The sequence below is a fragment of the Anoplopoma fimbria genome, chromosome 17 (assembly GCF_027596085.1).
Source record: "Anoplopoma fimbria isolate UVic2021 breed Golden Eagle Sablefish chromosome 17, Afim_UVic_2022, whole genome shotgun sequence".
Classification (NCBI taxonomy): Eukaryota; Metazoa; Chordata; class Actinopteri; order Perciformes; family Anoplopomatidae; genus Anoplopoma; species Anoplopoma fimbria.
In genome coordinates this window covers 11247390-11268890 of record NC_072465.1, presented here as the reverse complement: position 1 = coordinate 11268890, position 21501 = coordinate 11247390, and the positions used below count along the sequence as shown (strand labels likewise).

At 42.4% G+C, this 21501-nt stretch overlaps 2 protein-coding genes across 3 annotated transcripts in view; one reads left to right on the top strand and one right to left on the bottom strand.

Annotated features, from left to right (window-relative positions):
* Window positions 1–463: 463 nt before the first annotated feature.
* LOC129105722 (ubiquitin-conjugating enzyme E2 variant 1-like) lies at window positions 464–6119 on the bottom strand. The gene is made up of 4 exons (XM_054616893.1): window positions 6052–6119; window positions 3918–4066; window positions 2845–2970; window positions 464–1202 (listed from the first exon to the last, which is right to left on the bottom strand). The coding sequence occupies exons 1-4, from the start codon at window positions 6071–6073 to the stop codon at window positions 1056–1058; spliced, it is 444 nt and encodes a 147-aa protein (XP_054472868.1). The 5' UTR covers window positions 6074–6119; the 3' UTR covers window positions 464–1055.
* An 8771-nt stretch (window positions 6120–14890) lies between these two features.
* plxnb1b (plexin b1b) overlaps window positions 14891–21501 on the top strand; it is a 97211-nt gene continuing 90600 nt past the window's right edge. For both annotated transcript variants that reach the window (XM_054617919.1, XM_054617918.1), the window contains exon 1: window positions 14891–15557. The gene's annotated coding sequence lies outside the window, so the exon portion shown is untranslated. The remainder of the gene's footprint in view (window positions 15558–21501) is intronic.

Below are 21501 nucleotides of genomic sequence, written 5' to 3'. Positions count from 1 at the left end.
TTGCGTTCAGCTGGCGTTCACTGTTTACACAGGTCGGCCCGGAGACTGAAGAACTGAAAACAAGAACCCAAAACAGCAGACAAAAAAAAGAAAAGAAAACACAGCTCCTCCTGCTCGGCCCGGGCCACAGTACAGGGCTGATCCTGAAGAGGTGCTGCTGCTGCCCCCCCCCACCCACCCACCCCATCCCATCCCATCCCCCCTCCCTCCCACTGGCTGCTAACAATCAATCACCATCACAAAGCGCTACGAACCATATGGCACACAGAAGACAAGTCTGAGGACATGAGTGATGAGCCGGCATGGCCCCGTTGATACATACGTTGCTGAATGTCTAGTAGCATTTCATTCCCGTGTACCGGACATGCGGTCGTTTGAGAAAAAACCCGTGAATTTCACATCGTCGGGATTTTGCGGAAGCTGGGGAATTTGAGACTGATGCTACCCGGGGGACTTAGCGAAGCACTGTGCAGGGTACTTTATTAATTTTTTCTTCTATGAGAGGAACCTGATCAAAAAAACAACAGCAAATGATCCAAACATTTAACATTTTGGTCAGGGGGGGGAGGAGTTGATTCAAATCCATCACCTCAAGACCCATATAACAGGGACTAAGAATGCAGCACAAGCTGGCATAATTGGTACACTCAATCAGGTCATTGGTTTTACAATCTGGATGTAGAACACACACATCGATAAGACAAAATAACATAAGTGAGATGTACAGTATTTGTGTTGGGTAATGTCTGGTCTGCACCGTGAACTTCAATGGGTGCACATCCCTCTCTGTCCAATGGGAGGCTGCTGAGGGAGGAAGTGGGAGTGGAGAGTCTTGAATAACTACAAAATAAAATAAAATGTTGTTGGACAGTGGTAGATTTGCATGTGCTTGCATGTGCGTGCGTGCGTGCGTGCGTGTGTGTGTGTGTGTGTGTGTGTGTGTGTGTGTGTGTATGCGTGTGTGTGTACGTGTGTGTGTGTGTGTGTGTGTGTGTGTGTGTGAGTGTGTGTGTGTGTGTGTGGGGGGGTGACAGGGAGGGATAGCAGCGGGCGCCTCAGTTGCTGAACACCTGGCCTTCAGGCGGCTGGGAAAGCCGGCTGTTCTCTTTCAGCATCATGTGCTGTCTGAGCTCCTGCAGCACCATCCGGATGTTGTAGGAGTTTCTCCACCTGCACAGCGCCGACAGCGCCTTTATGTCCACCTGAGGCGAAAAAGAGTGGAAGATCCGTTTTATTAGGGCTTCAATAAGAGAGACGTCTAGAGCCTGGCGTTGAGGTTCAAATGTGGCCAGGTTAGGAGTAACTCCTAAAATGTTTTTGGTCTAAAAAGCATTTTAAGGCTAAACTAGCTCCTGAGTGAAAGAGAAGTTAGAGGCTGGGGTTTGGGTACTGAACTTGGAACTTTTTAGGGTACCAACAGAATTACATTGGCCCTTAGAGCCTGTCTGAGCCCAAGAAAAAAACGTATGAATAGATTGGTTTGGGTTAAAATAAGTACAGAAGAGCCGCTACTGAATGCGCCGCTAATGTATGCAAGTTGCGTGACCAATAAATCAAAAGGTGGCTTCTCATTTCACACGGGGAACGAACAGCAGTGTCCTATGTGATCAGTGTTCGTTGGACCCGTCGCACGTTTTTGGGGGGCTGCATTCTTCCTTTTTTAAGATTGCATGGCTAATTTAAGAAATTATTTTGCCGGATATCTGAATGAATTCTGGTGCATTTCTTTTTTTTGTTGGTATAGCTACAAATGCTGGATGAGACCAGCCCGCTCATGACCCGATCTGAGGCAGATGACTCCTTGGTCACTGATCCCTGCTTACAATCAGTCAGAGGCCTTTTTAGTGGTGGGGGAGTTAATCCAATCACACCACAGATGATGGTTTGCACAACTCTTCACTACTCGATCAAACCGCAAAATTCTCTCTTCAGACAGATTTGTTTGATAGGTCATTAAGTGTTCATTAAATCCTTATTCACCTCAATTACTAGAAGGAAAAAGCTGATTTCATGCATCACTGGATTGCCAAGTAAATATTTGTACCATATGCGGTATAATTTGGGTCAACTCCACCCCACTGTCTACGCTTATTTCTCTTGGCTTCTTACTAAAAGTGACTCTTGGCGGCTTTGAGAAAAGGTTTTAAGACGAAACTCTCAGCTCTGAATCCGTAGAAACATTTAGTAGGAGTCCTGAAGGCAAAAGAAGAAGCTCTGAAAAACGGCCTCAGAGTCTCAGTCTCTTTACCGTGACTACCTAGGATACACTGAGCTCCTCTCTCTCCATCTTTATGTATTCATGTTCCCATTTACGCACATTACTGACTCTGCTTCTTCCCTGGAGTTTTTGTGCTTTCTCCCCTCACAGGTTCCCATGAATCGGGGTTATATCTGGACCTGCCTCCTCCCGTGGCCAGGCTGACACTCACTGCTACTGTGTACGGATTGTAAAGCCCTCTGAGGCAACTTTGTAATTTGTGATTTTGGGCTATACAAAATAAAGTAAATTGAATTGAGTTGCTTGTATTCAGACCATTGCTGACAATGTGGTGAAAAATTAAGCTGGACTATTTTACGGCATGTCTAATTCACAGGAAGGCTACAGTAGTAGATGTGATGGCGGCCTCATCGGACTCAGTGGATTAGCCTGTGGGGTTCATATTTAAATTTGCATACTCCAGCATCTGTTATCATTTCCTAAATACAATGGCTGGTCAAAGCCATTAAATGCTACGGAGAGTTCAGTCCATATGAAACTTTAGGCAGCAGAACATGCAACCTGTTGAGTCTCACAGAAGCGATAATGGCTGTAGTTTAAAAGTTTTTAAAAATCTGGTTACTCACCACACCGCTTGAACTGTGCACGCCGTTCATGTTGATCTTGTTCACGAAGCGGACATGAGGGGCATACTCCGGGTATCTGGTTCCACATTCTATTCTCAGACTGTATATCCTGCCATCGTAGACAGTCTGCGATCAAAGAAACGTTGACGGGTTAGCTCACAGGTTGAGAGTCAGGGAAATGTGGAGGTATGAACCTGCAGGATATCAGAATCCGACCCGGTGGCACTGATGACAAGCATCAAGAGTAACTATATAGAAATAGGCAATCTTCTAGCTGAAAGTACGAGGCGAGTTCTTAGAAACTGCTACAAATGCTAAAGTAGTAGTAGTAGTAATTATAAGCTGTCAGATTTGTTCCTGTAGTGCGAGGAGTAATACGAGGAACAAGGCTGCCACATTCAATACTGCAAAAACACAAACTAACTAGTGCATGCATGCATTTTTTTTTCTTTTTCTTTTAAACCATACAAGGAAGTACTACATCATTTTCATACTCTGTGCAAGTGTCACCAAAGGAAGCACAGCCACCCACAATGCGGGCTCTCTGGAAAACTTGCACCTTCCACCTCAGAGCTTCTGGTGCGCTGTAACAGAAGCTACACAAACTCCACACATCCAGCTGCTCAGTGCACTCACTATGTCAGCAGTGGGGGCAGACATTAGTATGCTCTGGTGTTATGCTAAAAAACAAAAAAGGACTAGGACAGTGTGTTGTAAGGTAACAAAAAAGTTGTGAATGGAAACACATCCAACAGGCTAACACACATTTGACTGCATCACCCAGATGTGCCGACCACCAGCATGAGAAATGTTTAGCCATGGTGGAACGGATTGAATCCTCTTAATGCACAGGTTTTAAATGAGGTGAGAACTCTTCTGATTAGGAACAACCAGACACACTTACGTTTGGGGCGCTCCTAAGGTGTTCTTTTTTTTTTTATTTTGCAAAAGTGCTGAAATGCCAAGAGCTCCTTGTCTTTCAAGGACATTTGTTCCTTTCAGATTTTTAAATCCTGTGCTGAAGAGAAGAGCAGTGTGATGCCTGAGCGTTTTAGGCCCTGTGGGAGGCTCACCTTGGGTGGGCCGATGATCATGCCATTCCACTGAGTTAGCGTCATGTCGTCGTCGCTCACTAGGCCCCAGCTCACTGTGCCGTCTCCTCCTCCCTTCTGACCTTCCTCCAGTTCCTCAAGCAGCCGAAAGCTGCGGGGAACTACGACGCCTTCCACACACAAAAAGAGAAAAGGATCATTACATGTCTTCTCTTTATTCACACGCTGAAGGAAATTCAATCATATCCAATACTTTCCCTTAGCAGAAGTTGCTGACTACAGCTATAGGAAGGTATGTGTAAAAACAAAAAAACATGACTTGCATCACTTGTGATTTAAAACAACGATAGTGTGGAATTATTCCGAAATTCCTACTATACCATAGTATCCACCTCCTAACCACACTATGACTCATTAACTGACTCAGTTGGAAATGATGATTAACCACCGTTTTGTGAGTCTCTGCCTGTCAGAAAGGTGTGATCGCATAGTTGAAAGTTAGTGTCTGAATCTTCTTAAGTTTTCTGACTGATTACATCTTTAAGCGTACCCTCTGGGAGATCTTCTGTCTCGTTAGGTTGCTTTCTGGCATATCTGTTCTTCAAGATCTTTATCAAGTGCACAGAAATGTATTTCATTCTTGAAATGCCGCCCCCCCAAAAAAGGAATTTTCAAACGTCTGTGAAACAAAGAAAAATGCAGATGAAAATCTAATATCCGGGGATTCACATGATTAGACACTACCGCTGAGTATCTCAGTAAGAGTAGGTTCTGACCTAGCCTTGTTTCCCTACAGCTGCAATGTGTATATTTCATGGCTGTTTCTGACCCAAACCTGACCCAACCTCTGTCACTGAGCTACGTCACCTGGACAGTGTATGGTCTGACGGTCTTGACGTTTCACTATAATGTCATCACGTTACGCAAACACAAACTCCCACTTTAAAAATGAAAATATACACAAGTGTCAAACATTGAACGACAACATAATTTATATTAAATGATGTCTAAAATGATCAAATTATATTTCTTCATTTGGAGCACAAATTTTTCAAAAGCGGCAGATAAATGGGCGGCTGTGGCACATGAGGTAGAGCGCTTGTCCCGTAACCACAAGGTTGGTGGTTCAAACCCCTCTACCGGCAACATGCCGAGGTGTCCTTGAGCAAGACACCTAACCCCAAGTTGCTCCCCGGGCGCTTCATTGCAGCCCACTGCTCCTCCGGGATGGGTTAAATGCAGAGAAATAATTTCCCCATTGTGGGACTAATAAAGGCTTAATTATTAATTATTATTATTATTAAAACTCCTCAGTCGCAAAATAAATAAGTTCATCTCAGCTCACGGCTGTAACACCTTGATGGCCCAGCACACAAGCTGTGAGCGGACCACACATATTCAGTAAAAACGTGGGTTTACACTACTACATTATCAAATGGTCGTGAATGTGTCTATAGTGAAACTGGACATTGAGCCTTCATTCATGGCAGCAGAATCCTTCTCCTCCTCCTCCTCCTCAGACGGACAGTATTTGAATGACTAGGTAAAGTTATTAGCTTTGGGGTAGCCAGGGCTGAGGAAGTAAAAAAGCCCTTCTACGGTGTTGCTGACTTCTATACAATGTAGAAAATAAACATTGCGCTTCAATGGCAGCTGGTCACGTACTTAAAGGCACGAGTAAAAAGGCCTTTAACTTTGGAGAATGTCTTCCGGATCGCCGCGCTTCTCCAGTTGCTAGCTAACGCTATCTAAGCAAACAAGTTTTCCACCCATCCAGCTAGTCAGGGGCGTCACCGCCCTGCGAACAGAGAAACGCACCGATACCCCCGCACAAATGCGATTTGTGGTTCCGCCTGTAGCCTGGTCTTTGGACCGGCTGGCTTCATAATGGTAAATCTAAAGTTGTGGCAGATCAGATATGCGGATGTTGCACAGAGACTGTGGGCCAGTTTAGCTAGCCAATGAGCTAGCTAAATATGTAGCAGCGGTAGCGACAGCGTTATCTAAAGCAGCATTGAAGGTTAAAATCAGTCAAAACTCCTCTGCTACTGGACTGGCAAAACTATTGCGCAGCTAACGGGGTACGCTGGAAATTGTACTTCTTACGCAAAATCAATATAATATACTGTCTGAACTGTCGGCGAAGTCGACTTACCTGGTGCGGCGGAGGCCGCCATCTTTATTAGTGCTTCACGGAAGCGCGCACGTATGATGTTAACTGTCGCGTGACGTGAACAAATACGTAGCGTTAAGTTCATATTTTCATTCGATATGATTCATGATATTGTCATAGTTATGCTTTGAACACTAGTGTTGCTGTGACCGTTTTAACACTAAATATCTGGACTGGATATTTAACCTATTGCAGTTATCTCAGTTGATTCTTCCTGGTCTGATATCCACGCTGACATTTATCCTGTCCACCATTGCTTTTTTTACATATATATTTGATATCTAGAGTGAACATTCTGGATATCTGCTAGTTAATTCTTACTAGGAAAAACTCCAATATCTTCAATATAAGTGTTACTAATCATAATTTTTCTGTTACAGAAATCCACCTTACATTTGAAGATATATACAAATGCATAATTTGTCATAATTTTAATTGTTGCTATTTGATATTGCATTTTTACTATAGCCATAGTGCGCAGTGTGGATATCCCTAAGCATATTTACTAGTCACAATACATTGTGGATATTCATAATGAAATTATGGCTAGTAATGGTTTTTCATTTTTGAAATAAGGTTTATTCTAGATTTTAAAAATGAGATTGTGGGTATCTGAATCTTAAAGCCCAATACACACTAATGGTAAAAGTTACGTCACTTATCTTAGGAAGAATTGTATTAAGGATGTCTTATCTCTGATTTAGTTTTGGTGCTACACTTGAGCACACACACTGACAGTGGTGCTTATTCATAGTATAGGTTCGCCATCTCCTGGACATTACGGATAGTGTCAGATAAAAGGATAGATTCCATTTAATTTCTATCCCTGTCTGGAACCTGAAAAAATGTGAAGCAATCCTTTTACTGATAGGAAACATCAGCCGGATACATATTGAAATGAATACCTTGTTGATGTTGATTATGCTTGAGAACATTTGTGGCCATGTTGGCAAATGAATAAATGTGTGGTGCTTTATTTATGACTTTTTAATTTCTCCTTAAAAAAAAACACCAATTTATATTCATCAACAAAATAAATCTTATTCAATATCTGTTGGATAACTGTGGTGCTTTCAATTATAATTTACTGTAGGATATTTGTTGCGTTTTCATTCATTTCTTTCATTTTTCAATTATTGCTGTTTTCAAGGTCAAAAATGAACTTTGAAGCTCCATTTATAAGCCAACAACAAACAACTTTTACATCCACCTATCAACAGCAACTTGCATATCCCATCTACTGGTTAATTGTGGGATAATTCTCTCAACTAATGCTTTTGATGTTGGTTAGGTTTTTGACTTACCAATGATTATTGGATATGTTAATTCTTGTAGCCAACATTTTTATCACCTATTAGAGCATAATGAGTTTTGAATTTGAATTCAAGACTGCTAAGACAACCAATCAGTGCATGTGATCGAAATGAGCAAACAGTCATAATTTGTCAGAGTAATTAAAGGCAAAACATTCACAACACAACCCACTCTACTGTTTAAAGAAAGGCTTTTATCTCTGCCAGAGTTTAATCCTCTTTTATGCCTATTTTAATAGAAGAAAAAAGTGTGTTGTTGGTCATAGGGCAGATAGGATTTCTAGATAATACCTATATCTACTCGAGGCCTTTTGGTTTGGCCAGCATGCACCAGTACAGCATGGCCGTGGAACTGGGGCACCTTACTGGTATACAGCCATTATGAATGTTATTAATAACACCTGTAATTTTTCCTGCTATGAAAAAGCCTTTTCAAAAGGAAGCAGTTTGACTTATTTATCTGATAATTTTGCTTCATAGAACTCCTATATATGGTGTATAACATTTTGGGGTTCAGAATCAGATTTGTTTGCCATTTTTTAAATTTCATTTCTCTTGATGTACTGAAAGAACAGCCAGGAACAAGGACACAATATTTATATATAAAAAGCACCAAATACCAACAATAAAATAAGAGATAAATTGTCTATATTGGGTCAAGTGTTCTGTAAGTTGTAAACTATACAAATTATGCAAAGAAATAAATACTGAATGGATATACATGGACTGGATGATTATATATAGTATGTACATGTGAAGATTTCTGACCCATTGACTTCAAAACGATGGAACCAGAAGTGGAAAAATGCTGGACTTATTCCTGCACCACACATCACAATAGAATGCACTTGTGCCCGTCACAATACTGTGCATAAAGGCCCGTGCCTGTGGGTCCATAATATAAGTGTGAACTAGGGTCCGTCACAATAGTGTGCAATGGGGCACTTCATAATAATGTGCACTTGGGTCCGTCACAATAGTGTGAACTAGGGTCCGTCACAATAGTGTGAACTAGGGTCCGTCACAATAGTGTGAACTGGGGTCCGTCACAATAGTGTGCAATGGGGCACTTCATAATAATGTGCACTTGGGCCTTCATAATAGTGTGCACCAAGGGCCGTCGTGATAGTGTGCACTAGGGTCCGTCATAATAGTGTGCACTGGGGCCCTTTATAATAATGTGCACTGGGGCCTTCATAATAGTGTGCACCAAGGGCCGTCGTGATAGCGTGCACTAGGGCCCTTCTTAATAGCATGCAATTGGGTCCGTCATATTAGTGTGAACTAGGGTCCTTCATAATAGTGTGAACTAGGGTCCTTCATGATAGAGTGCACTTGGGGCATCATTCAATTCAATTCAATTCAGTTTATTTTGTATAGCCCAGAATCACAAATTACAAATTTGCCTCAGAGGTCTTTACAATCTGTGCACATGCGACATCCTCTGTCCTTCCCTCACATCGGCACAGGAAAAACTCCCCTAAAAAACCCCTTTAACAGGGAGAAAAAAGGAAGAAACCTATGGGAGAATGACAGAGGAGGGATCCTTCTCCCAGGATGGACAGAATGCAATAGATGTCATGTGTACAGAATGAACAGCATAACAGAGATACAACACATTCAATGTATATGACATAAATGATTCATATAATAAGACTACTTATAATAACAGCAGCAATTATTACAGTAGAATTATAGTTATGAAAATAGGGATAGTAATGTGATTAATAATAATAATCGAAGTAGCAGTGGGTGTCAGTCGGCTCACAGCAGGAGGCACGACTACGGTCCAGGTACCACAACGATTCATGGAAACCTGCAGAACGATAAAGCAAAAGGGCTTCAGGGTGGAAGTAAAGCTAAAATGCTTAATGGTACAGGTAATAGTAATAGTAATGTGACTAGTAATAATAATGGTGGTAGCAGTCGGTGTCAGCAGGGCCGTAGCAGGATGCACGACCACGGTCCAGGTACAGCCACGATTTATAGAAGCCTGCGAAGCGAGAAAGCACAAAGACTCCAGGGTACAAGCAAGTCAATAAGCGTAATAGTACAGGCAATAATAATAGTAATGTGACTAATAATGATAGTGGTAGTAGTAGTGGGTGTCAGCAGGGCCTCAGTAGGTGGCACGATGACAGTCCAAATATAACCCCGATTCCTGGGAACCTGCGAGGCGAGAAAGCACAAGAACTCCGGGGAAGAAGCAAAATCAGTAATGTGCATAAATAGGAGATTAATACATAAAGATGGAGGGAGAGAAGAGGAGAGAGGAGCTCAGCGTATCCTAGGTAGTCCCCGGCTGTCTAGGCATATAGCAGCATATCTAGGGGCTGGACCAAGGTGAACCTGAACCAGCCCTAACTATAAGCGCTATCAAAAAGGAAGGTCTTAAGCCTGCTCTTGAAAGTGGTGAGTGTGTCTGCCCCCGGACTGAAACTGGAACCTGGTTCCACAGAAGAGGAGCCTGATAACTGAAGGCTCTGGCTCCCATCCTACTTTTATATACTCTAGGAACCACAAGTAACCCTGCATTGATTGAGCGCAGCTCTCTAGTTGGGTAATATGGAACTATAAGTTCCTTAAGATAAGACGGTGCCTGGCCAGTTAGAGCTTTGTAGGTAAGTAAAATAATTTTAAATTCTATTCTTGATTTAACTGGGAGCCAGTGCAGAGAAGCTAATACTGGAGTAATATGATCTCTTTTCTTAGTTTTTGTTAGAACACGTGCTGCAGCATTCTGGATCAACTGTAAAGATCTAAGAGACCTATTAGAGCAGCCTGATAATAAGGAGTTACAGTAATCTAGTCTAGAGGTAACAAATGCATGAACTAGTTTTTCTGCATCGCTTTGAGACAGGATTTGCCTGATTTTCGCAATGTTACGTAAATGAAAAAAGGCTGTCCTTGAGATCTGTTTTATATAAGAGTTAAAAGACAGATCCTGGTCAAAGATAACTCCAAGGTTCTTAACGGTAGTGCTGGATGCTAAAGCAATGCCATCTAGAGAAACTATATCGTTAGATAATTGAATTCGAAGGTGATCTGGGCCTAGTAGGATAACTTCTGTTTTTTTTCAGAGTTTAACATTAAAAAGTTACAGGTCATCCAGGTTTTTATGTCCGTAAGACATGCTTGAAGTTTAGAGAACTGGTTAGTTTCGTCTGGCTTAATTGATAGATATAACTGGGTATCATCTGCATAACAATGAAAGTTTACTGAGTGTTTTCTGATAATATTCCCCAAGGGAAGCATATATAAGGTAAATAAAATAGGTCCAAGAACAGACCCCTGTGGAACTCCGTGACTAACCCTGGTTTTCATCGAGCTTTCATTGTTTACATATACAAACTGAGATCGGTCTGATAAATACGACTTAAACCAGCTAAGTGCGGTTCCTTTAATGCCTATAAGATGCTCCAATCTCTGTAATAGGATTTGGTGATCAATGGTATCAAATGCAGCACTAAGGTCTAGCAATACAAGTACAGAGACAAGTCCTTTGTCTGAAGCTATTAGAAGGTCATTGGTAATTTTCACCATTTTCATCATGATAGAGTGCACTAGGGCCCCTTCAAAATATCATGCACTTGGGTCTGTCATGATAGTTTACACTAGGGGCCTTCATGATAGTGTGCAATAGGGCTCTTCTTAATAGCGTGCACTAGGTTCCTTCCTATTAGCATTCACTAGGGCCCTTCATAATAGTGTGCACTAGGGTCCTTCATATTAGCATGCACTAGGGATCCTCATATTAGTGTGAACTAGGGTCCTTCATATTAGCATGCACTAGGGTACCTCATATTAGTGTGAACTAGGGTCCTTCCTATTAACATGCACGAGGGACCTTCATGATAGAATGCACTAGGGCCCTTCCTAATAGTGTGCACTAGGGTCCTTCATATTAGCATGCACTAGGGCCCTTCATAATAGTGTGCACTAGGGTCCTTCATATTAGCATGCACTAGGGACCTTCTTCTTGATAGAGTTAACTAGGGTCCTTCATAATAGTGTGCACTAGGGTCCTTCATAATAGTGTGAACTAGGGTCCTTCATAAGAGCGTGCACGAGGGGCCGTCATGACGGCATACACTAGGGCCCTTAATAATACTGTGCAGTAGGGCCCTTCATAATAGCGTGCACTAGGGCCTGTCTCAATATCGTGCACTAGGGTCCTTCATAATAGTGTGCACTGGGGTCTTTTTCATAGGGCCCTTCCTGATAGAGTTTAGCATGCACTAGGGACCCTTCCTGATAGAGTTAACTAGGGTCTTCATATTAGCATGCACTAGGGACCTTTATAATAGTGTGAACTAGGGTCCTTCATATTAGAATGCACTAGGGACCTTTATAATAGTGTGCACTAGGGTCCTACATATTAGCATGCACTAGGGCCCTTCCTGATAGAGTTAACTAGGGTCCTTCATAATAGCGTGCACTAGGGACCCTCATATTAGTGTGAACTAGGATCCTTCATATTAGCATGCATTAGGGACCTTTATAATAGTGTGCACTAGGGTCCTTCATAATAGTGTGAACTAGGGTCCTTAATAATACTGTGCACTAAGGCCCTTCATAATAGTGTGAACTATGGCCCTTCATATGAGCATGCACTAGGGTCCTTCATAATAGTGTGAACTAGGGTCCTTCATGGTAGAGTGCACTAGGGCCCCTTCAAAATAGTATGCAATAGGGGCCTTCATGATAGTGTGCAGTAGGGCTCTTCTTAATAGCGTGAAATTGGGTCCGTCATGATAGAGTGCACTAAGGCCCTTCATAATAGCGTGCACTAGGTTCCTTCCTATTAGCATGCACTAGGACCCTTCATAATAGCGTGCACTAGGGACCCTCATATTAGTGTGAACTAGGGTCCTTCATAATAGCATGCACTAGGGCTTGTCTCAATAGTGTGCACTAGGTCGCTTCCTAATTGTGTGCACTAGGCCCCGTCTCAGTAGTGTGTACTAAGGCCCGTCAGGATTAAATTCCTATGAAATGGGATGTTGATCTAGCATTTTTAAAATATTTTTTTACCATTATAAGGGCATCTTCAAACATTATTGCCATTTTCTCCGGAACGTTCCCTAAATGTTCTTCATGAACCTTCATGGATGTAAGAAAAGTGAGAGAGGGGTTTCTGAAGGGTGAGTCTTTATTTCCATCAGTCATGTGTTATGGAACACAAGAGCTTCAGAGCATTGGACTGGAGAGTCTGTCACTGTTTGGGTATCTGATAATAAACATAGTGGGAGGGGGGAGGTTGTCCTCTGCTTCACTCCTACCCACACCTCCCCCCCAGCCTAAGAGCCAGCCTTCCACCCCTCCAACCCCTCATCCCAGCCTGCCCAGCTCCTCTCCCCTCTTTATAGACAAGTTACTTCTCAGAGTGGCCCAGAGCTGTGTGTGTGTGAGCGTGTGTGTGTGTGTGTGTATGAACTTTGGGGATGAATGGCTCAGTGTTTTTCACAGGGACAGGCCTTTCCATTCACACTCAGCTTTTCCACTTCTCAAACTCACTTCTCTGTCACCGTGCTGTGAATACATGCCTGTGCTGAGAAACGTACACACAAACAGCCATCCACACGGACAGGGGCCCCTATAGAATTACTGGCTATGTTGGTACCATCAACTTAAAAAAAGGTTACATACAGTGCTTTGTATTTAGCTTTCGCTGTGTTGAGAGCCGTATGGAGGCAATAGAAATGCTAAAATCTTACATGTAACACATTTCAGTGGTGCTTCTGACATTATCTAAAGGTCTGTCGTATTATCAGCTCATTTCTGTGTTATTTGTGCACTGGCGTAATTCCTTATCTCGAGCTCACCGGTCAGTCAAACATGGTGTCCTCTCCTTCTTTTTCCTTTGGTTTTCTGACAATAGGATTCGGGGAGCATCTACTCATTGGGTTATATTCTTTGCTTCACTTGTGTTACGTTTTCCGGAGTATACCAGACCTCATATATATGTTAATCAATGTTAAACGCACATTTAAGAGTCGACTTGACTTTCCTCTTTGATACTGCTTATAATTGGGGCTGACTCAGGTTTATAGTTAGGGCTGGCTCAGGTTTGCCTTGGAGCAGCCCATAGTTATGCTGTTATAGGCCTAAACTGCTGGGGGACTCCTGTGATACACTGAGCTCCTCTCTCCTCTTCTCCCTCTCCATCCGTGTTCATTCATGTCCCACTACTGTATCCACTGCCCCTGTTATTAGTAGCAGTAGTAGTCATAGTCATATCTCTATGACTATTTCTGCTATTACTTCTATTATTTTTATGAGCATTATATTATATTCACCGCTACTATTTGTTATTAGTCCAACTTGTATTTTATTTCGATTTAAACCTGTTGTGCTATTACTGTTGTCGCGTTGCCTCTCTGTGTCTCACTCCCTCTCTCTCTCTCTCTCAAATCCAAAAGAATTCAGAGATATCTTCAATGTAGTCTCTATTGTATAACATGCAAATTAGAGTTTAATGGCATGAAGCCTTACCTATAAAGAGCCAGCATATGTTCAATAAATTCAGATACATCATATGAAATATTTGACAATAACTCAATATAACAAATATTACTTCATATTGTGTATATAAGGATATATGACGGTATATATTTTTGCTATTTATTTCTGACATAATTATGCTAAAATAAGATTTCTAAATATTAAATATAAAAAAAGTTCTATAAATAATATATATATATATATATATATATATAACGGGGGCTGAGTGATCTTTGAAGTGTGTGTTGCTTATATAGCTCCAGTCCTCATTAAAGGAGAATCACGAGAGTGGAGATAAAAGGGTTCTTTTAACAAGAAAGGACAAAGATACAGAGACCCGCCTTAAAGATGACAAGTGTGTGCGGCAGGTTTTGTGTACCCTGTGTGATCCCCGTTGATATGCATCTGGAGTCTCAGAGCGAGACACGTCTTCTGTAAATGGAGGAGCGGATGGACAACATCATGGAACAAAGGAAATATTTGCAGCCTCAGTTCCAATCATACCAGCTTAATGCCTAATCCATTCTTGCTTCATGCTGCATTATAGCTGAAGACTGGGGATTGTTTGATAGCAAGGAAAATATGTATTCATTCATCTCTTTCATTCCATGTAACAGCTGACTTATAGAGCACAGACACTCAAAAGCAGTGGTATTTAAAGTGGGGTCATGCATCCCCAGGGTTGATTGAGAGAGATAAGTTAATGTCAATGCATTCATTGATTTTAATCAAAGATTCCACCCTTCCAGACAGTCATCAACTTGATATCTGAATAAATGAATTAGTGTGTAAGCCTGTTTGTTTAAAGGGAGGTCTGTGAAGTGACAAACTATAGGGATCAAACCGCGACAGCTGTATGGGATGCAAATCCCCAGTTGGCCAGCAGGGGTCAGTCCCGTACCAGTCATTTACCCCGGTAGCACATGCTGCCTTCACATGCTGGGGGAAATATTGGGAGCACACACTGGCTACACCACAGTGGAAGCCTACATTTGACCTGTCATGATTTCAGTAAATGCTCCTGTTTACCGGACCGGAACAGAATAGGTATGGTCCTTGTTATATTCCAGTAAATAGCTGTGGTGATTCAAGACTGGCCACCATAAATTAGACTAGTTTATCTCATAGGGGGCATCGTTGCCTACTTCACTTTTGGGCATGGTTATAGAAAATACGAGGAGCACTTGAAGGCAGCATAATATCTCTCTCTTTGCCAAAGCTCTTGGAAAGCTGGGCGCTCAGCGCAGCACCGAACCATTCCCACCACCACCACTCACCGGCTGCATGTGGGGGAAGAAACCTGCCGAGTAAAAACCAGCCAGAAGAAAGGAACACTACAGAGCAGTACTTTTTTTACTGCATGGACTAAGTGCGCTATTTTTTTTTTCTCTCTCACTGAGTGAGCGTTAGGTGTGTAAACTATTGAAAGTTGGATGCCGGAGAGGACATTCGCAAGTCTGGACTTAACGACAATGGAATTTGTGATCTCGTAACCACGAGAAATAACGTTATCTGACTTGGCGGACTCGTCTGCGTGACGTTTTTCTAGCACCGGTCGCAGGAAAAATCGGATACTCAATGAAACCGGCGAAAACGTGTTTCTGGTTTGGCTGAAACGAGGAGTAAAGCAGCGTTTTGAGCAAGTGACTGAAGAGTTGTCCACGGGGCAAGGTGAGTGCAGTCCGGGCGGTGTAACGTTAGTCCGCCTCTCTTAAACAACCTACTGTTTTTATTTTATAAAGTAAGATCACATCTGAGTATGTGTTTTTTTGTTTGTCCCCCCCCCACTTGTTTCTCTCGAAATGACAGAGCCACCTTTTCGCGTAAACAGCGATATCAATGAAGTCGCGACTTTACGTGGAACAACTTTTCCCGATAAAGTGCGCATGCTTTAACCCATGCCGACTCTACTTTCTTTCTTTCTTTTTTTTGTTTAGGCTTGTTAACCAGGTACGTTGTCTAAAACCAGGTTAGCCTCCTAAAGCGCTTCAACTCGAGTTAGTTAACTTATCCAACACACATCCTCGAGACGTCGTCGCCCCGCCGCACGACCGTTCGCTCTCACCAATATTCATTACTGTGTGTGTGTGTGTGTGTGTGTGTGTGACCGCCATTTAACGGTCATTTAAAAAGGGACGAAAAAGCTGCCAGCACTGGCAGTGATTTCATTTACAGTCCACGTTTACCCACAAGCCTCTGGGTCACCATCACTGTGGAGGCCACTTTGACTCCGGGGTATTTCTAACGCCAAGTATTTTGACGTTACTTCACTTTACGTTACATCACAAACAAAAATTTGAATTTTATAAAAAAAAAAAAATTAATTTTTTTTTAATTTACCCACCATGATTTACACTGTGGGTAAATGAGAATTGTGTGGGTCAGCCAGATTTTTGTAAATGTAAAGTACATTATTTCTGCGTCATGTTTGTGCCTAATTGACCAAAGAGTCCTGCTAAGTCGTACAACATAGCTTGCATTTTATATATCGATCAGTAATTCCCTTTATGGATACATACAAAAAAATGGTCATCTTTTTCATTGATTTTTCCATTCACGGAATGTGTGTATGTTTAAACACAATGACCCTCAGAAAATGAGTTGATGATTATAATTGTGCGTAAAAAATAACTTCCATTTAGCAGGACTGGTATGGGTGGAAAGCTGTATGGCAAACAAGGATGGTTGTTCCTTCAGGAAAGCTATTTACTAATCCTCCCGTCACAAATGCCACCTTCATATTTTTTGAACTGCATAAACTGCAAGGCTGTGGAGCTCTTTAAGGTCAAAGGGTCAGATGCAAGTCTTGTATTGTATGATGATCACGCTTGGTTACAAGTGTCATAGTTGGCGGTCCATCACAGGGGCTGCCAGTGAGAGTGTGTGACCTTTTGTGTGTTTGTGTCCCATGGGTGAACTCCTCTCACCGTTTAGTGCCTTCTTAAACCAGCCATCTGCCCCTTTTGCCTAATAACAGAATTGGTGGTTTAGTGTAATCTGGGAAATGAGATGGAATATCCCCTCCCCACGATGATGATGATGATGATGATGATGATTGCTCATTTATTTTAGATTGTTGTTAGCATTAGGAATACTAGGGTGTGCCCAGACATTGTGCCTGCTAGGGCGTGATTGTCTTCACTTCTAGATGGATGCTCATATTCAGGTTTCTCACTTTTACTTTCTGTTTCCAGTGATATGAGACATGTATAAACATGTCTCATATCAACTAACTTTACAATTCAAAGCAGAATAGAGCATGTTTAACTGCACTAACATGTTTGAAGCATTGTTACATGGTTTATTTTGTGTTGGAGCTCTAGGCTGCAGCTAAGTGGAAAATAGTCCAGTGTAACAAATATCAGTAAAGCTTTCCATGGCTTCTTCTAGTTTAAGTTGTGCTGAGTGTCAGATTATGAGTGTATGCATTTAGAGAGCATGTTTAAGTGGTGTCTCCGAGTACCAGTAGCCAGCACGTTCTTGTACTTGTATCTGGATAAAGTTAGACACCAGGACCCAGAGTTGTCTGGTAAAATGACCTTTGGCCCTGTGAATGAATGCTGGCATTATGGCGAGCACATTTGTCCTTTTTAAAGGCTTGACCTGCGCTGACCTGAGATGGAAATAAATAGAATTTTAAAGGGTGCCAGATCATGCAGGGGACTATTTGATGTTTCAATCATTTTGGTTTGGAAAACTCTAAAGAGAAAAAAGAGTTTCAGGACCAGTGGATATGTTTTTTTCTCTGGCGTTGTGTCTGTTGAGTAACAGAGGAGTAAAAAGATACGCCAAACTTAAAGGGCAAATTTGCCACCTTTTCATGTGGATGTCTGGTTGCAAAATCTGTTGTTCTTCCTGCAACCAGTGCGATCATTTAAAATGACAGTGATGTAGTTGGAGGAGAGGAAGAACTACAGATCGTTAAAGCTTGGATATTTCTTGGTAGCAAGGGGGCCAAGCTCTCGGTGCTAGGAGGAGGATACGATTTACAGTGTTTTGGGGGATCCGAATACTCTGACATATTTATTGGACCCACAAGATACGGTCGGAGAAAAGTGGCAGAAAGATGACGAGGCAAGAGGATACAGCCGGGGGACCCTGCAGGCGTCTCAAGTTCCACCCAATGCATCCTGGTACATGTATGCCAATCTGCACTGCTCCGCGAGCAGGAGAACTCAGCTTTCTGGGTCAATAACGCACGCACAGAGGTATATATTGCTTCAATTACCTACTCCAATAGGACATCCACATAAAATTTGGCAGATTTTCCCCTTAAAGCAGAAGACTTTTAAAGTTATAAACACTTACATTTTGTGATTTCTCAATATGTAACAAAAAAAAAAAAGTTTACTTGACAAGTAAACATCACCCACCTTTAGCCACGTCAGCATTGAGCGGAACAGACGGGATTTGAGACAGCAGAGGTGGCAAAGTGCCTCTCCAATAAACAAGATTCCCCTTCACAAATTTTCTGCCACAGTCGAGGTGCCAAAGGTCAAAAGGTGAAGGGGGGTTGGGTGTCGATTGCTCTTGTTTTCCGTGCCGGGGCAGCTGGAGGGACTGCAGGAAGCACGCAGTGTCAAAACCTTTCATCCCCCCCCCCCACACACAAACAAACATCCTCAATACAAACTGGAGTCATCTGTCGTCATCAGCTGAAGTGAGGGCGAGCGTTGTCTGGGAGGACGAGGGGACACTCCTGAGATTTATCCCGCTCAGCAGCCGTTGTGTCATTCGTGCTGTTAGTCTGGTAATGAAGAGGTGGCGAGACGTCAAGGACAGACTGGGGGTTTTGATGAAACGTGACTGGCTGGGGACGGTCATCAGCTGGAGTGTTGATTAAGTGTGTGTGGACATTGCAGCCGGGACAGAGCTGTCATTGCAAGGTGCCAAGTCGGATGTGATAAAGAGAGTACTAGGTTCAGGTTTTGCTTGGTATCCGACCTCGTTGAAAATCAAAAGTGTTGTTGTTTAAACATGGGGATAACTTTTGCGTTTGGTTGTGATAAATGACAGAAATAGTTATGTAAAGAATGGAGAAGGAGGGTTTAAGGGAGAACCTTCCGGCCCTCGCTCCTTCCTCACCTCCCTACAACCCGCCGGTCACAAAGTGAAGTGCCGCGCCCCCCCCCCAATTCTGACATGAGACAGGTGTTGGGCGAGGGGGTTTCCCAAGCTATTCCATCAGATAAGAAATAGAGATGACGAATATAACCACCGACTCTATTATGAAGAAGAAATATCTGTGTTAGACCATCAGTTTATTTCTTATAAAATGCTTGTCTGTTCATCAAACAGCGTCTGGAACTGTCTGACGTCATAATTGTGGAGGCTGCATCTGTCAATTTTTGCGACTTTTTTTGAAAAGGTCTCTCAGACCATTGCGCCATTCTTCAACTGTCGTATTTTGTATACAACCAAGTGCAACACCATGAATGCTTTGGATGAGACTGTTCTAAACTGTGCTGCTTATCCCAACATCTATAAAGGCCTTTACACACCAGTTTTTTTTTTTCTTTTTTCATATCATGTGGTGAAAAAGCATTTTTTTTTTTTCCCCGGATGGAGGTAGATTTCTCTGGCCCTCGCACTATGACACCAACCAGTGAAGTTGTCCAGACGAATTGAGTTGCGTGCTTTAATTATGAAACACCACAGAGGCTCCCGTAGTCCTAGCCAAGATGGTAAACTTTATTACTTCTGTCAACTTCAACAAAGCAAACGACGACCAGATTCACTCACCAGATACACAAAAACTAGTTCCATCAACTTATCAATGAATACCCTAGCGTTTACACCTTACTATCTTAGAATCTCAATTCATTCCATTTCCTGAAAGGATAATTTGGACCAGAAACAACCAGGTGAGGTCAGCTGATGGGAAATCTATACAATGAACATTCTCTGCAATCCAATTTTGACATCGCCCGTTGGATAACGCGATCACCCCAAAGGGGGTCAAAGTACGAGTTATCTGGAAGTCAGATGGGACTCGACATGTGAGCGCTGTGCTCGCCCGGCGGGGGGTCGAGGGCTCCTCTTCTCCCATGGCCAGATTAAATACTCAATTTAATTATGTCACTGAGCATTAAGTCAGTAACCTTATCAGAGTGGTCTGGCTGTTTAATGGAGCTCCGTGGGCCAACAGATGCACCAAGATTAGGGACAATATGCTGGTGGTGCAAACCCCTCGAGCAGAAGGATAAAAGACGGGCACAGAATCTGATACGAGGTGCCCCCCCGCCCTGCTAGATACCACCAGCACGCTGTAGGACACTTCAAGACAGCAAGCTTTAAATATAGCCTCATCTGGGGACAGTACAGTACGCTTCTCATACTGTCTCTTATTGTCATTTATTATGATTTATGTTGAAAGTGTTTAATCCTTAAATATAATTCATGCTCTGTAGTGTCCTGTACATTTGTTCTGTGTTTAGTAATGTTCAGTGACATAATTATTATGAAGATAAAAGTAAAAAGACAACCCAGAGGGGGTGATTTAGTGTTTTGCATATTGATCTAGAGTTTCAGGCGTATTTGAAAGAAATCCCCCAGAACCAGCACTATGAATACATGATGGTTTCCCGTCTGTCTGTGCTACTGGGTAGGCTGGTATGAGGAGGTGCCTGGTAACTCAGATCTCCCTGCATCGTGCTTACGGTGAACATTGGAACTCTAAGCTCCAAGCCGGACAGGATGAAGCTCCGGTCCTTCTGTGTCCGCTATCTGAATCAGCAAAGCCTTCATTTATTTTCGGGAGGGGGTTGAGGATTTTCTTTGATAACGAGAAGAGTGCTAACACTCCTCAGGATTCTCTGAGGGTTTAATTAGACCGGGTAGCCTGTTCAGTATTCAGATATGTAAATGGGGACCCAGATAAACGCAGCGCTGTGGATTGTAAAATACATTTGAGTGTTGAAATCCCTTTGAAGCAGCAAGTGAAGTGCTCTGTGCGAGTGTGAATTATTAACTGTTCAGGGTACGCTGCATGCCTCCACCACATGCAGCTCATGTCGTGTGTGTGTGTGTGTTCCGTTGTGAATGAAGCCGGTGTGTTTGCCGAAGGTCAGTGTTGAAGCAGGAGTACACGTGATGTGAGGGTTTACCAGAGTTTGAACTGGACTGGGATTTGTATATCAAACATTTAACTGAACGTGATCTCTAAAACTCAAATCTCAAGATTGTTTGTCAAAACCTATTTAGATAAATTCTTTCTTTTGCTGTTTGCGTTAACACAACATTAAGCACTTGAGAAGTTTGGCTCAGGGTCCAGTTCTACATGTGATGCAGCCACTTGAGACACAATAGAAGTAACTGGAAAGTGTTCGAGGAAACAGGGATGTAGTATTTGAAACATCTTGGTGTGGTGAACGAGGAAACTGAGAGGAAGGAGTGTCCAGAAAGTAAAAGTGTTAATTATTTTCAGCATACAGATAATAGTCCAAAAATGGAGGTGGAGGTGGTTCTGTTCATATTACCTTACAAACATGTTAGGCCTTGCTTACACTTACTGCTGATAAAAACCCAACAACTTTTCCGATATTGCTACTTTAAAATAAAAGCATTTAGATAACAAAATAAGGGGGGACTTTTATTTTGAATAATGTATAGTCAT

Bases quoted from the DNA above. Each gene is read 5' to 3' on its own strand.
- LOC129105722 (XM_054616893.1), bottom strand. From the start codon at position 6,073: ATGGCGGCCTCCGCCGCACCAG. The intron at 4,067-6,051 runs GTAAGTCGACTT...TGTGTGTGGAAG, and splicing joins GGCGGCCTCCGCCGCACCAG to GCGTCGTAGTTCCCCGCAGC. The intron at 1,203-2,844 runs GTGAGTAACCAG...TTTTCGCCTCAG, and splicing joins TGCACAGTTCAAGCGGTGTG to GTGGACATAAAGGCGCTGTC.